This window comes from Pungitius pungitius, chromosome 2 (assembly GCF_949316345.1).
Source record: "Pungitius pungitius chromosome 2, fPunPun2.1, whole genome shotgun sequence".
Lineage (NCBI taxonomy): Eukaryota > Metazoa > Chordata > Actinopteri > Perciformes > Gasterosteidae > Pungitius > Pungitius pungitius.
Window position 1 is genome coordinate 33,071,287 of NC_084901.1, and position 16,312 is coordinate 33,087,598.

A 16,312-nucleotide genomic window follows, 5' to 3' on the forward strand; every position below is an offset into this window, starting at 1 on the left:
TTGATTTTAAGATTATAATCATCTTTTTTTGCAAATATTGCATGTCCCTGTACAACAACATTGACAAAAATACTCTGAGGGTGGAGCTTTTATGAATTTGCAAGGCATAAAAATGTAAATTTAGATAACCGGTTCCTCAAAACTCCAGAGGAAAAAGAAATGCTTGATAAAAGAAAATGGGGAGTCATTCCAACTTCGAGGGGGTGAAAAACAGACAAAGTCTGATATGTCATCAATACAAAATGGTCCCATCTTGTGTTTTCAAGATGTCTTGGGCTTAAAAGGGCTCATTTATTGTAGGTTTCCTTCTTGAAATGAGCCAGGCAGTGTATGAAGGACAGCAACAACAGGACATCCATATTCTGCATACAAAAACAGATGAGGAGGAGGGATGCGTAGATGTCACTCAATGCATTTGTGTATATAGCTACATCTTTAGGGAAAGGGGGGGATAAATACATAATTCAAGGGGTGCTAGTTCTGCTGAGAAAATACAAAAACAAAGTTCCTCAAAAAGGCGACAGAACTGTTTTCAAGGCTTATTCTTTTTTTCAGACAAAAATAAAAACAAAACGACTATAAGAAGAACAAACGAAGCAGAAACAACAAAAGCAAGAAAAATGCAGCCATGGTCGTTTTTCGAAATCTCAATCAAGCTTGACACAATCACTCAATAGGTAGTTTGCAAAGTACAAGAAGTTTTTCATGCAGATAGTAATTTCCTCTTCGGGTGGGGGTTAAAAGGAAGTGGGAGTAGTCGGGGGGGAACGTAGTACTCATGCAGCTCTGGCATAGCGTCAGTGTAGGTATGCTTGGAGGGGAGGGGCTGAGCAGGTAGTGGGGGGGGGGGGGGGGGGGGGGGGAGTGAGAAAGGGGGTGCAACAGCAGCTGATAACAAAATATTACCTCAGTTTCTCAAACGAGGTCATCAGTGCTATGTCTTTATTTGGGTCCCTCTCAGCTCGCTTGCCCTTCATTGTCTCAATCCGTGGGAACTTTGCACTCGTCTTGTGGCGGTACAGCTTTTTGTGTGCAGGCCCAGGGTTAATAAAGTTGGGTTTATCAAACATGTTGCAGCCGAGAGCTAATTGTGGGAACAAGGGATGAGAGGGGTTGAATTTGGCCTGGTTCTTCCCTCCCTTCCCCCCCGCCTTCCTGCCTCTTCCGGCCCCCGTTAGCGCGGCCCCTTTTTTCTTCAGGTCGGCCTCTGTGCCTGCCAAGATTTTGAGGGTCTTTAGGTTGAGGCTATTGGCCTCAGAGGGCATGCAGGCCTCAGACATGGGGTTCCACAGTGGCTCAATGGAGGCCATCATGAACCTTTGGACCTCAGCCATGCCAGAGACAATATTGGACAGAATATTTGAGGGCTCCTCAAATTCTCTCTGGTCGTCCCCAACCAGGCTGTTGCTCTCCGACCAACCGGGGCCAGACCAGTCCCCAGTACTGCTACTGTCAGTCAGGCCTGTGCCACAACTACCTGCCTGGTTCTTCGCTGCCTTGCCCTCCAACATGGCCTTTATCTTTTTGGTGGAACGCGAGTTCTGTTTGGGGGTCTTGACCTTTTCGGACTTCGGGGCTCTAGGAGCCCGGACTTTCTTAGGGCTCTGTCCTGCGGCTGTCTGTTTGCAATTTCCTTTCCTCTTTGACTTAATGCTTTTCGCACTGGCCAGCCCCTCCCCACTCTGCTCATCAAATTCGGTAACTCCCAGCTCCTTTTTATCTAAATGTAACACGTCCTGCTGACTGCTGAAGTTGTGAAGCGGAAACTGGCTGTCTTCCACTGTGTATGCATTTGCCGTGTGCTCTTGTTGCTGCATAACGTCACAGTTCCACTTGGCCTCCCTGTTGCAGTCCAGGGTCATGTCATTCACATCCTGGTACTCCCCAGCATTCCCTGCCATCTTCATATCACGCCCCACCACCTGGGGAGACAGGTTGGGGGTCTCAGGAGGGGAGAGCTCTGACAGTGATGAGTGTCTAAACTTGTCGGGGGTAAAGTTGGAGATGTCCAGCAGGTCTGAAGACTCCCTGAGTGGGGTAAGGGCGTCCACACTCTGCTGAATCACCACTTTCGGACTGCAATGGGCTAAGAAGCTGTCTCGGCCCTCCTCCTCACCCTCTCGTTCACAAGACTTGAGGCTGAGGGAGCTGTAATTGCTGGAGGAGGCTGACAGAGAGCCGACTGAGTCATAGCTGATGAGCCTGCCGTTGTCAGTGCACAGGGACCCTCTCTGGTATTGCACCTGACCCTCCACACAGGCAGACTGACACGCTTGCAGGTCTGTCCCGGGCTGCAGCCCTGCCTCCGCCAGATAGCTCTTCTCATAAAGCAGCCTGTCAGCCTCAGGGCTCAGCTGGCTGTAGTCAGAAACTGGCAGGCTGTCATTCAGGGGCACCGTAGCTGGGAAGTTGCTGGGTAAAATGGGAGTTTCAGGGGTCTCGGGGCCAAAGCTCTGACTGGTGCAGAGCTGCGAGTGCCACATCTGGGGGAAGTTGGGGCAGTTCTGGGGAGACTGCTGGAGCTCCGACTCGGAGGGAGGAGAGAGGACACAGCTCTGAGCGAGCTGCAGAGAAGGAAACTGTTTCTCCTCCAGGGAAAGCCCCAAAGGATACCGCTGCCTAGGGGGCTGCTGGGGGAAATAAGAAATGGCGGCTCCGGCGGAGGAGTCCGTAGCATCCAGCAGGGTCTGCAGGTAGCCCCCCGGGATAACGGGGACACCCGACTCCACCGCCTCCGAGGGGGGGGCTTTGTCAGGGGGGCAAGTGGACGACACAAAGGGGAATTTCTCCTCAGGCGTTTGAGCGGCCGTGGTATTGTCAGAGAGGTGGGGTTTGACCGTAGTTGAGCTAATGCCTGCCTCCTCTAAGCCGGCAGCAGGCTCCCCAATCGGTGCGGCGGCGGCACAGGCATCCGGGTCATTTGTCGCGCTCCCCCCCTCGTCTCCCTCGGCCTCCTTCATTTTCTTGCTCCTAAGCCTGGCTTCGCTTTTGAATTTCCTTATCCTGACTGTTTTATTCCCCCCCAATCTCCTCCCCTCCCTTTCCTCCCTCTCCTGGGAGCGACTCTTGGCTGTGACTGTGTGCGTGATGGAGTTTGTGTCTAATGTCACTGGGAGGCCTGGGGCTGCTATTGTTCCCGCTGCCGTGGGGGTGGCCTCTTCTTTAGTTACACCTCCCTGGCCCCGATCAGAGAGAGCGCAGCACTGTGCTGCTGCTGATTGCTCCACAGCGTGAATCCTCTGAACCTTAAGCCTGTTTGCAATCTTGTATTTCCTTTTGGGATGGCTAGAATTAAAAGGGCGATGATGGCGTCCGTTTAGATGAAGACCGCGTTGCTGTTTATCTCTGGCAGCCAGCTTAAGCTGCTCCTGTCTCTCTCTCTGCTTCTCCTGCCAGAAATCCTTCAGAGGAGCCAGTGTCTCATATTTGGTTACTGCGTTTGTGTTTAAGCTCACAGTCTCGTCCACAGGGTCCAACTTGCCCAGTTTCACTGACATGAGTCTCTCCCCTTTGAACCTGTTGATGATGATGTACTTGATGACCACTGGCGGCTCTTTACGACACGATTTTCGGCGTTTTTTGGGGCACCAGTCTACATCCTCCTCCTCTTTTTGACCAGACGGAGCTTTCTCTTTTTTCTCCGCATTCTTCTCACTCTCGAGCGAGTCGACGTCATATAAGTAATCATCGCTGTATCGAACCTTTCTCTTGGAGCGCAAACCATAGTTGAGGGGGTTGGAGGGGCTGAGTAATCTCTTTGAGTGGCTCTTCTTAAGCTTTCCCTCCTGCAGGGTGTCTGAGGAGGAGCCGGTGCAGGAGCTGTCATCGCTAAACTCACCGGACTCCTCTGTGGAGTTGAAGTCCATCAGGTAGTTGACTTTGGGAGTCGACATGGGTGAGCCTTGGGAACCATCGAGGGGACTCCTACCGCTGCAGTCCCCAGCCCGTCCTTCCTGCCCCGTCTCGAGAATGAGCTCATCGGTTTTGAGCTGAAGCTCCTCGGCGCTCCTCCTCAGGACTCCGGCTCCTTCCTCTTTCTTGGCACAGTTGGTCAGGACGCTGGGGAAAAAGTTAAACTGCGTCTCCTCCTGGAGAACATTTGTCTTTTCCCTCATGTTGTCCTGGAAAGACTCGTAGCGAATCTTCAGCGAACAGACATCGCTGCTTAAAGTGGAATCGTCGTCTTCGTCGTCAAACAGATTGTCAACGTCTTCCTCGGAGAAGAGGTTGACTGAGAGTTCGTTCTTAGAACAAAGGTCCAGCAGTTCCATCTTGCTCTCGCTGATGAAGGATTCAAAGTAGCCCCAGTCCTGGCCGGCATTAGCCAGTAGAACCTCCTCGCCGCTCACTTTGTCCAGCAACAGTCCCTCGTACAAGTTTTTAGCTGTTGCATCATCTTCTGGGTCATCGCAGTCGTCTGTAGTTTTATTCCCGTCAGCCCTCTTACCCTCACCTGGGGCCTTTGGCAGAGGAAAGCTAAGTAGCTGGTCAGAGAGGAGCTGCTCTCCATAGTGACTCACTGCCTCCCCCGCATGGCTCAGGCACTGGATGCTGATATTGTTGATGTCAGAGAAGTCCTCCCTGCTCACGTCGCCTATCCTAACACTTAGCCCGGTCTCTCTGTCAGGGTTGGCGTTAGGGTCGTGGGGCGCGTTCTGGATGGAATTAGGGTCGGTGGCATCACGGGTCTCGATGAAGCAGCCAAGGCAGGTGCGGGTGGGCTGAAGAAGACACTCCTCTGTCAGGGTGGACACAGTGGCAGGCTCCATCATTGCAGCTGACAGAGGGAGGGCAACGGGCAGCAGAAGGGAAGTCTTCTGTGCGTCCACCGTAGGGTTCCAGGAGCTTACAGCCGGGGAGGGACGTGCTGTGGGGTCGCGGCGAAGTTGAGAGACTACAGTTGGAGCATCATCAGAGGTGGGGAAGGGGGGCGCTGTCAGGCCCAGAGAGGACTCGGGGCCAAGGGGAAGTGGGAGTGTGGGCGATGTAGGCGTGGTCCTCGTGTGTGCTGGGCAGGCCGGCTGTGAAGTCCCTGCGGCAGCAGGAGGTAAGGATGGAGCGAGAGCAGCATCAACAATGCCACAGAGACTCAGATGACCACTCTGCTCACACACCCCTGCAGAGGAAAAATGAAAACATTTCAGCTCTTTCAACTCTTTAAACTGTAATACATTATACGATTAAATGACACATTTTGTTCTGGAGTTACATTGACATTTATTCTGGGATGCTGAAATTAAATTAGCGTTAATGAACTACATTCACAGCAAAATTCTTGGGAGTTAATTTTCCGGTGTTGGGCAAAAGTGTTGAAATCACACTGCAAAAAAAGTTGAAAAAAAAGTTGCAAAACTTAAATGAACTCTTTGATGGGTTTGAAATGTAACTGTACAGTGTCATAATTCATGTCATTGAGTTTAATCTATATAATTCTGTGGCGCATGGGTTGGAGAGGGTGTGTTAGGAACCAAAGGGTTGGTGGTTTGAACCCTGGCTGCTCCATGACAAAGTGTCCCTGAGCAACAATCACTAATTGCTCCCGGTGCTAAAATGTAAAAATCATGGGTCAAAAATGCAACGTAAGTGGCCTTGGATAAAAGCGTCAGCTAAATGACGTCTAAAGTATTTAGCACTGAGCAGATTCATTTTTGACACTTATTACGAGTTCAATTGTTAACATTGAGTGTTGATTTAACACTGACAAGATTGTGCTGAAGCAGGCAAATTAGAAATTCACTTTAATAGAACAAAATGGGCAATTGTATTGTATGACTTTTTACAATCACGCCACACATCTTTCACGAGATAATAGTTGCTAAATGCTTTTATTTCTCGTAAATTAAGCTTTTATGCATAGAGGGAAAAAAAAAACAGATATCACAACCGGAAATACTACACAACAATGACACATTTGTCTTTCTTTACCAACTACTACTACAACATTTCATAGGAATGAACTACCTTTGGCAGTAATGACTTGATTGAGTATATATATTTTTTTTCATTTTCCACAGGTCAATTTTGACAGTGTCTTAATCAGTGGAAGACATCCATCTGATGAGAAACTATCCAAACCCACAGAAGCAGGCTTGTAGCAGCAGGCAGATACTTTTGTTTGCTCTCAATAATTAGACGACAGCAGTGGAGGCAGGTACGTACACATGGGACACGACAGGCCCATATGTTGGAGACTGGATAACCGATATCATCTACACCTGCTTTCCTCTACAATCTCAAGCTGCTCCCTCGCACATACTCTTTAAAATCATGCCAAAAAATTCTTAAATTGAAAAACAAATGAATGCATTCACAGAGGTTAACTGGCAAACCTCCCCCATTTTAGAATGGATGCGCCTCGTTATTGACGTAGTGAAAAAAGCTCAAGGGAAAGATTGCTTCAGAAACAGGGTTCAGCGCGGCTTTAATAGCAGCGAGTTTATCTCTGAATGTGGATGTGATTCAAGAGTGATTTAACAAGGTAACAACATCTCTGAGTGAAGGTCTGTTGCCTGAAGACACATTGGAGCACCAAGAAGGCCCTATAAAAGTACACAACTGTTAGCATATAACTGTCATCCATAATGAAGGAAACCTCACGAGGAATATGCATCTCAACTTGTGAGGCTGCAGGAGTAACAGAAAAATGAGCTCAAAGAATAAACATGTTAGTGACACGTGTTCTCTCTTGACGACAGATATCCTTTGTTCCTTTAACAATTACCCTCCTTCATTTATTACATTTTGAACCACATTGTGGCGCTTGAGGTCAGGAGAGGTGCACAGGAATGATATTTTTGCCCCGGTGTGGACACAATATATTTGGATTTATTGGAATTATAAGTAAACAAAGTAAGTGCTCGAAACCTACCAAGTAATTTCCAGCTCATAGATAAGTAATGATTTCTTTATATTTGTCTTATCTCTATAATTAGTCGTACAAAGCAGCAAAGCAGCCCGAGAGTGAGAAATCACATAAAAAATTAACTTCCCTTATCCTCTGCCCGCTCAAATGAAACCTCAGCTGCCACCTGATATTGCAAAAAGATTGTTCAAAGTTGCTGCGAAACATTAAGCTCGCATTTAAAAAGTGTTTCCTCGGGGTTCATAATGGATTAACAATCTATCCCATGTGTGCGTGCATGTGATTGTGTGATGTGTGTGTGTGCGTGCGTGTGTGTGTGTGTGTGTGTGAGAGGGAGAGTGATAGAGTGTGCCTATTGGCCTGGGGGTATAGTGTTATCGAGAGGCCATCTGTCTCCAGCTGGACCATTAGCTCTTCAGCTGTTCAGAATGTGCCACAGATCAGTCAGTCTGACAGGTGCACAAGGTACACACAAACAAGAGTGACAGGGTCTTACAGCGATAACTGTAAAGAACAAATTAAGTTAGACACCAGAGGTCAAAGGGGGGATCGGCACCCTCATATTCACTGATACGTTAAATCCAAACGTTACTACTGCGTCTGGGCTGGCAAATGTAAACAAGATAAACATCCAAAGCTCTCACTGCTGCCAGAACTCAATATCTAGCACTGCAGAGAGAACAGCTCATGTACTAATAATAAAAACAAGCATCATACCCTCAGAGAAAATCCCAACACAGTTGCACTGTTGTAATTGTGTTATCGGCAGAAGCACTCCTCGAATAGGAACCGAGGCCGGATGTGACACGGCTCAGGCAAGCTGGCGTGGACGTTCACCACTAAGCATATGGAAGGAACCCGGCGGCTGGCTGGGAGGTCGATGATCCTCTGATCTCCAGCCCTGTCGACCGCAGCCGTGCAAGACGGCCCGACTCCCGCCAAACTAGACCCGACCAGAACGAAGCCCGTAGCCCTCAGAGGCTCCAATACTGTCCCAGCCGCGGTATTCACCTGAGTGCCTTTAGTCACTTCATAAACGGGACCAAAAGAAATAACATCAGCCCCCGATATTAACGCGAATCAAACTGAACCCTTCATCCCATGTGGCGTGATGAATACAGCGGCTCAGACATTAAAATCAAAAGTACCATGCAAATAATAAAAGCTGACGTGGCCTTTCCTTCCTTTTTAAATCATTCAAAACTCCCTTCCCCCCCTTCCCGTCCCCTTCCATCTTCCTTCTCTTTTTTTTTTGGCTCACTATCTCCTTCTCTTCCAAGTCCCCGTCTCCTCATCCCTGCTACGTGGAGGCTTTTACGCCCTTAAAATGCAGAGCCAGCCGTTCTGCAGCTCAGCCACCCGGGGCGTTCGCTCATCCGAGCTGTGCAGGCCAGCCACCTATGTCTCCATCTTCACTATGTGACATTTTGTGAATGGTGGGGGGGGAAAATCAATCCGGCGAGTACAGGATGTTCATAATAAGTGGTGAGTAACTGCAGCATGATTCACGGCCGCCCTCCTCAGAGAGCTGCCCTACTCCTGCTCAGCGGAGCCGCTTACCCTCTCCGTTCTCTTTCCTGCCTCCTTCTCCCTCCGAACGGACCCGTGCGCTGGAGCATTTGTGTGATTCTCACAGTGGAGACCGGTCAGCTCCGGTTGAGCCTGACCAGAGCTAAAAGTCTGCCATAAGCCTCGTCCGAGGATCCCTTCTGTTTGGTAGAGGTAAACTTTAGGAAGGTGTGGGTAGTGAGTCTTGGAGAATGAAGGAGCTGCACCCCGATGAACCTGAATCATGTTTTAGACCATCTAGTTAAGTCAGAACGGTTTAAGTGGAAGCAGGTATGACCTAAATATAGATATGTGTAAAACATTGTGAAAGAAAGTGATAGTTGCACCTTATTTCACATTAGCATTATTCTTTAAAAGAAAGGGTAGATCTCATTTTTCAGAATGGGGGAAGCATCAGGAGAGAGGATTATCAATAGCTTCATTTATGTTTCATCTTTCTTTTCCACTTTTCATTTAAAAAAGTCCCCCCCCCCCCACACACACACACTCCCCATCTTGTCAAAGAGCTTAAAACTGAGTGTCAAAAAGTAATTCAAAGAAATCTCAATGGTTTGTGGTAATACTAATTGTCTTTTCAAAGTTTTAAGCCATTGCGATAGAAACTGTTCTCATTAAGCTTTCATTTATTCTAATGTAATTCTTTGAAATATTTGAAAGTATTCCTTTGGGTCGACAAGCAAGCATCTCTTAAGGTTGAAAGCGAACCATCAAACAGCAGAGAGGGCAATTTAACATTGTTATACACATTTTCAAATTGAAAAAAAAAGTCCGTTATTACATTCATCAAGTAACAAATGGAAGAAAAAGGTTTTCACCTGTGTTCTCGACTACATCTGCATTCCCTGGTTCTGAAGTCTTCACGACCAGTGTGAGACTGGTGTCTGTTAACACGTCCATCAGTACGGCTCAACGCTTCACCTCCTACGCAACATTTTGACTGTCCCACCTGTTGAAAGAGGGAGACAAAGGGAAGGAGAAGGGAGCGCAAAAGGGATCGTTAGAGGGTGACTGCCGTGTGTCTAATGCAGAGCAACATGAACACGGTTACATGAGGTGTCATTTCAACAAAGGAAGTCAAACATGAACATGCGGTGGTTGAAGAAAAAGCTTCAAACATGATTGAGACATCAAAGTGTCCCCTAGGGGCACTCATTTCTTCTTTGTACCACAGATTCCTACCAGATTAATTCAAACTTTACCAACCAAGAAAGTACACAAGTCACAGATGAGATCACTATGGCAACTGTATGCCATACTATCCTATTTTAAGCTTCATTTAACATTTATAGCAGAGTCGTTAACCCATGCGAACCTTACATAAGCAGCTCTGAGCATATTTGTTTATTGTAATTAGCTCCCTCCCTCCCTCCTGTGTGCCTCGGCATCGTGAAACAACCCCGCATCAGAGAAGACAGATCCAAAGATGTGACACTGGCAATACTTTTCTACTGGAGCCAGTGAGGATGGGGGGGTACGCCGTGAAACACAATCACACGTTAAGGTGGAGAAGTTGGGTGGAGTGGCACACAGAGAAGAAAAAGGATATTAACCTAACGTGTGATTCCTGAAAGAATAACGAGGATTCAAGAAACCCTGAGTCGGTATACCATGAACATTTGATGCTGTGCCATCCTGCCAGTTTATATTGTTTTCTTTTTTCAACTGCTTCTCTGGACGCGTGGTGCTGCAGGATGACAAATGAGCCAAGGGGAGGGGATCTAATAACATGATCTCCTTGTGGTGTGAAAACGGTGGCTGGGAGATTAAGACAGACGGCAGACAATAAGACAAAGGTAGTGTGCGCCTGACTACAAACAAGTGCCATCTCTTTCATCCTATTGCTTCTAAATGTCATTAGCTGTTCTCTGACCTGAGTGGGGGAGAGAGCCACTGCTTCACCTTACAGTTGCACGGATACACACTGGCTCAGTGGGTGATTACCTCATGAGCCATCACAATTGCTTATGTGTGCAGCAGGTACAAGAACCCTGTAGGTAGACCCAGCAAGGGCCCGTGCTTCTCTCCATAGCCGAGGCTTAATGTTTTGGGGGTTATCAACTCGCCAAACGGAGAAATTGAAATTCTACATCTTACATCCGCCTTCAACAAAGCACCCATTGGAATTGGATATCCCCTACCCGACCGGCTGACCCATACGAGCTGAGCCTGGATTTATCAATGCGACAATCCACGGACTCAGAGCCAAGTGAAGTCACAGCAGCGGCCCTTCAGAAACAGGCTGCAGCCGCCGAGAGGTGCGTCTCCAGAGTGAGAGTGACACAACACAGCTGGGATGCTGGTAAGGCTACAGAGGTCCTGCCAGAACTCAGCGCCTACAGCTGCCTGTGTGTGTGTGTGTGTGTGTGTGTGTGTGTGTGTGTGTGTGTGTTAAACAGACCCCCAAGGCTGACCATCCACAGCATCAGCATCCATTGGAAGAGGCTGCACATACAATCACATGAAGGGGGGGGGGGGGGGGACAACATTTTACAACACTCCCAACCCCCCTCCTGCTGTCCAGCTCCAATGCCTCAAATGTGTTTATTCTCCACGTTGTCCATAATTCTCCTCCATAATTCTCCTCCTTCCTTTACTGTCAAGACCTGATATGAGGCCATTTCAATAATGAAGATGGACTAACTGCAATAGAGAGCGCACATAAATTGCAGCTACAGCCAACAAGCATGTCCAATTTGCCAAGCGGTTAGGCCTGATGTCAGGGTGCAGCTTTAAGAGGGAGTGCCGCGCCCGCCGTGGACAGGGTCGTGCGGACCGGCTTCATCCATCCACATCATTAATACTTCACAGAGGGCACCATCATTTAACTCTGCAGCTTGAGACGGCTCTTTAAACACCACACACCGGGGCACGTAATCGCCGAGGACTCATTCCCGGGGCACGGAGCAGGTGTAGGAAAAAACGGCGAGCACTTGTGACCCCGCCACCGTCCGTTGCGACCGCGGTTCTTTGCGCGGTGACAAGCGGAAATAGAGACAAAAGCGCGGGGGGAGTGGGAAAAGTCAGACGTAATGATTCGATTTGCTTCATCTCCTTTTTAAGCTCCACTCCACCTCCTCCACACACCATGTGTTAATGTGCAAGCTGGATAACAAGATAAGAACATGTTTACTCGCTCTATATGGAACTTATCGGTACCACAATCTAATTCCTGCAAGCCCTCTTCGCAGGTCCCCCCCCCCCCCCCCCGTTTCACTGCATCTCCCCCCGATTCCATTGCGTTTCTCTCCGGTGGAGCTGCAACACGAGGCATGGCTGGAGTGGGGTGGTGTATAATTGTCACACAGACGAGGCAAAGCCCCCACAGCAGCAGCAGCCTTCGTGCTACAAAGGGCCCATTGTGTCAACAGAGGGAAAGAGCTCGGGGTCAAGGAACGGATCCCCAGCAGAGAAGCTCTCAGAGAGGGCGCGGCGCCACAGGGGACGCTGATCCAAACAGACAGCGCTGAAATGGCGACTCCTCCTTTCGGCACAGGTGTACCGTTTCGGAGCAGGCTGCCTCGCCTGGTCGACCTCAAACGCCGCTACCCGGGGAGCGTGCAACGACATGTGGTATAGTTGTAGTAGAGAAACACAGAAGTACTAAATCATGGTAAAACCATAACTCAGGTCTGCACCGAAAGCTATGAGTTAATCAAAATTAAGAAACAACACGCTCGACTCCTGATTAGCTCTTGGCGCCTGGGGGTGTTGGATCTTAAATGTAGCTAATAAAAAAGGAAAGACTAGGATAGCACTCCAATTTGACTTTCTAATACTGCCAGATGGACATTTCAGGCAAAACGCCCTTCTTCTGGGTTTTCTCCTGGCAGTGAATTAAACACACAAGCGGGGTTAATTATAGGTGACCGCGAGCAGCACAACAAATGCATTCCAACAGAGGGAACCACAACCTTACCAGGCACCCATTCCCATGATGTACTCAAATCAAAAATGAATATAAAACAACTATTTTCACTTAAAAAAAAAAAAAAAAAAAAAGAACATTTTATCAAAATTTTCACTCCGTTAGGGATTAAATTGAACCTTTCCTATTATACGAGGACAAACTTTCTCAACCGCCCAGAGTTCTCTTGCTTTCCTCTAAGCCATCATTCTTGACATTCTCTGGTGTAATAACCAGGGGACGTGTCGTCATGCCTCAGTATGCCTCTCGGTGTGTTCCTTCTGTGATGCCCAGCCCCGGCTCTCTTCCCTTTGGTTTTTTTTTTCTCCCTCCCTCACGTACGTCAGCGTCGCTGTCGAAGGTCAACGGGCCTCCTCTCCCGCTCTGAGGGGCACGGGCACACCGAGACCACCTCAGAGACCAAACGCCGCCAATGGCCGACCGATCACACCCCGCTGCATCTCTCTCCCGTGAGCCACAGCCGACTGGACGCCGACACACCAACGCGTTGTTGTAACAAGTGAGTGGTCGGTGTTTGTAATTAGACCTGGTTGAATGAAATCAATAGGGCAATGATAACACAAGTTTCATTTCAGTACCGACATAATGAATATCACACCGTGGCACACGCTGGAATTAGATGAAGAAATCAGACAGACTGCGCCTTTTTTTCTATATTGTTTGGAATTAAGTTTCTGTTTCGAGTGAACCAAAGTAAAGCCGTGAGTACGGTGGCCGAGAAGGTTCAGACAAATACAAAAGCAACAACACAACCGCAAATGCCACAACACAACACGAACGCCGCAACACGAAAATACAAAAGCCACATCACAACCGCAAATGCCACAACGCAACACGAACGGCGCAACACAACGCGAAAGAGAAAACGGAAGTAGCTGCCCACGGGAGCGAGCGTATTTTGGAGGAACGGAGCTGGAGGATGGCAGATCGTTCAAGAAGTAAGTGAAACATGATTCCTTACTTTAACTGTAGCCGCAAGGAATCATGTTTCACTTACTTCTTAAACAATCTGGCATCCTCCAGCTCCGTTGTTACGTGCCTACTGGTTTTTGAACCTACTGGTTTGGCTACGCGTTTAGATGTTATTAAGAGAGTAATCCTACTTGGGCAATGTGCTAGAAAACCTGACAGAACTATGTATTTCACGCTACGCCACAAAAAAACCAGTTGTCTTGGCTCACCCTGAACCAAAAGATGTTCTTGCCACTGACGATTTGCAATTTCATGATAAGTAGTGAAATCAGTAGCGGCATTTGACAGCTCGGTTGGCCGACGGCGTAGCGCCGCCGTCTTATAAAGTTTTGCTATTTTGCTCGACTGCGGGTTCGAATCCAGGTTGTGGCGATCTTTTAATAAACGTATGTTCTTTTATTTATTTCTTTATACGTGGCAGTGATGTAGTGCTCACTTATACAATCATAACCGCTGCATTGGATATGGGATGCATTTTGAACATTTTCAGCAATATGTTTGCGAATGTGTGACGGATCAGGTGACCGAGGCAGACAACATCTGCCGCTGTCGGGGCAAAACAAACACGCACGCGTAGCCAAACCAGTAGGTTCAAAAACCCAGTCGGCACGTAACAACGGAGCTGGAGGATGCCAGATCGTTTAAGAAGTAAGTGAAACATGATTCCTTGCGGCTACAGTTAAAGTAAGGAATCATGTTTCACTTACTTCTTAAACAATCTGGCATCCTCCAGCTCCGTTCCTCCAAAATACGCTCGCTCCCGTGGGCAGCTACTTCCGTTTTCGCTTTCGTGTTGTGTTGCGCCGTTCGTGTTGCGTTGTGGCATTTGCGGTTGTGATGTGGCTTTTGTATTTTGTGTTGTGGCGTTCGTGTTGCGTTGTGGCGTTTGCGGTTGTGTTGTTGCTTTTGTATTTGTCTGAACCTTCTCGGCCACCGTACGTGAGACTAACAATAGCATGTGATTCACGGGGCCCTACGACAATAATATGTTGCTTCAGCAAGAGGCACAGGTCACTCATTTTGACACATGAAACTCTTCTGCGTCAGCTGTTTGTATCTGTATTTAATCTTACGTCCTCGCCTAAAAATCCCTGACATGGCCGGCATGGAGATGGCAGAGATGTGGTTTCCGCTTGAGATAATCATCGTCCACCACAGGCTGCTGGAGAGCCCAGGAAGCATCTGATAAGTAGAGATTGAGTGTAAATCAGGATTATAGAGCTGGATCTTTATCAGCGCAGCAAAACCTGCAGAGCCACATCTGGACAAGTGTCTGTTACCGCCAACGCCTCAGTCCCCTGCACAATAAAGGTACTGTTCAGTGTACAATTAGTATTTTCTTCTTAATCAGATAAAGCTTCTGTTCAGATACATTATATAATACTTCTGACAGGGCGTAATCCAAGATAAGTTTGTGGTTTAGTTAATAGATGAGTAAATTTTAACTATCGCATCTGCATTTAGTAGCGTACACTTTTAATGGGAAATGCTTCACCTAAGTCTTTAGTTACTGTCAATAACTACAGAATAATAGTTACATGGTGAATACAATGCAATAATGTTCCTAAATACAACTTGTGTTGCAAATTCAGTCATGAGACCTTTTGCTTTATTTTGCTTTTCAGACTCGCTTTTTAAGGTTTTTGTTCACTAATAAAGGTCAATGAAGTGGCCTCTTAGGGTTTCTGTCCATTGTCTAGATGTAGATGCGGTACTAGCATGCAATCTGTACCAGAAAAACATCCTCCAGATTGCCAAACTCTAAGCACAATTTAATTGTTTCACTTACAAAAATCAAATCAACCACACTGAAAACCCAATCCATCGCTATGACAACCGAGCAGCACTGTCCACAGAGGAAGGCTGCAATATGTGGAACCTTATCGTTCACTCATTATTTTATGTGCAAAGCAAATCAGGCCTGACTTAAATATTGACTTCCATCCATTGCAAAGAAAAATGGGGGGGGGCGGGGGGGGGGGACCAGAGTCAATCTCAGCTAACATCGCGCTACCATAGAGACAGACACAAATTCACTCTCCCATTCAACCACCAATTAACCCATCCTGCATGTCATCTCACAGAGACGCAGGCAAACTCCACCCAGAAAGGTGCTGGGCAGGTTGGGAGCCAGGACCTTCATACTGGGAGCCCAGGGTGCTGACTTCCACACCGCCGTGACACCCACTAAGAAATAGATGGATACAAATGTGTACTGAATCGTTATATGATAAATACTAATACTAAATACTAACCCTAACCCTAAATACTGGTACCAGATTCCAGATCCCCCCCCCCCCATTTCCGGGGGGGGGGGTAAGCAGGCTCTGGCCAGCGTACAGGGGGAACGCTTTGGAAAATGTCTGTGTTTGTTCAGTGGATTCGATGCACAACACCCAGGAAAAATAATGTCGCATTCACACCAGGTTGCTAAATTATATTCCATTTCATTATATTGCAATTTACTATGGCTTCAACTATTGCATTAGGCTAATATATTTTTCAAGTTTATTCCAGACTAGTTTGTGTATTGTGTCAGCAATTGTAATTAAATGGAGGGAATCCATTACAGCTTTAACAAATTTGCACACTGTGTGCTTTAACGAGAAAATGCATTTCATATGTTAGAAGTTGTTTTTAAAACAGTACATCTGTATATTTAATCAATGCACAGTGAAAGAGCGCTTCGTGTAATGTGTTCCTCCTCGGCGTTGGCACGTTACTCATATGTTATTAGGTAAATGTGTTATTCTCAAAGATTTACCTATATATAGAGACACAGTATTGAATGACTAAAGAAAGCAAACACATGCTTTAAATTGTGTATAACTTTAAAATGATTTTACATTCGTGGATACTTAACCTGTTGATATTTTACACAACCTGAGTTCTTCAGCACCAGGAGAATAAAAAGCAGAGGGAAGGTCGAGGAGAGAAAGAACCGATTAGAAAACATCACGGCAATGCTGCTCCGATCGTATGGA

The 16,312-nt window shown here is 47.3% G+C and overlaps 1 protein-coding gene across 1 annotated transcript in view; it reads right to left on the reverse strand.

Annotated features, from left to right (window-relative positions):
* Positions 1 to 845: 845 nt before the first annotated feature.
* Positions 846 to 16,312, reverse strand: part of nexmifb (neurite extension and migration factor b) — a 41,989-nt gene continuing 26,522 nt past the window's right edge. Inside the window, exons 2-3 of the mRNA XM_037460111.2 lie at positions 9,247 to 9,377; positions 846 to 5,116 (exon numbers count right to left, since the gene is read on the reverse strand). Of these exons, the coding sequence (XP_037316008.2) occupies positions 903 to 5,116; positions 9,247 to 9,328 (4,296 nt within the window). The 5' untranslated portion in view covers positions 9,329 to 9,377 and the 3' untranslated portion in view covers positions 846 to 902. The remainder of the gene's footprint in view (positions 5,117 to 9,246; positions 9,378 to 16,312) is intronic.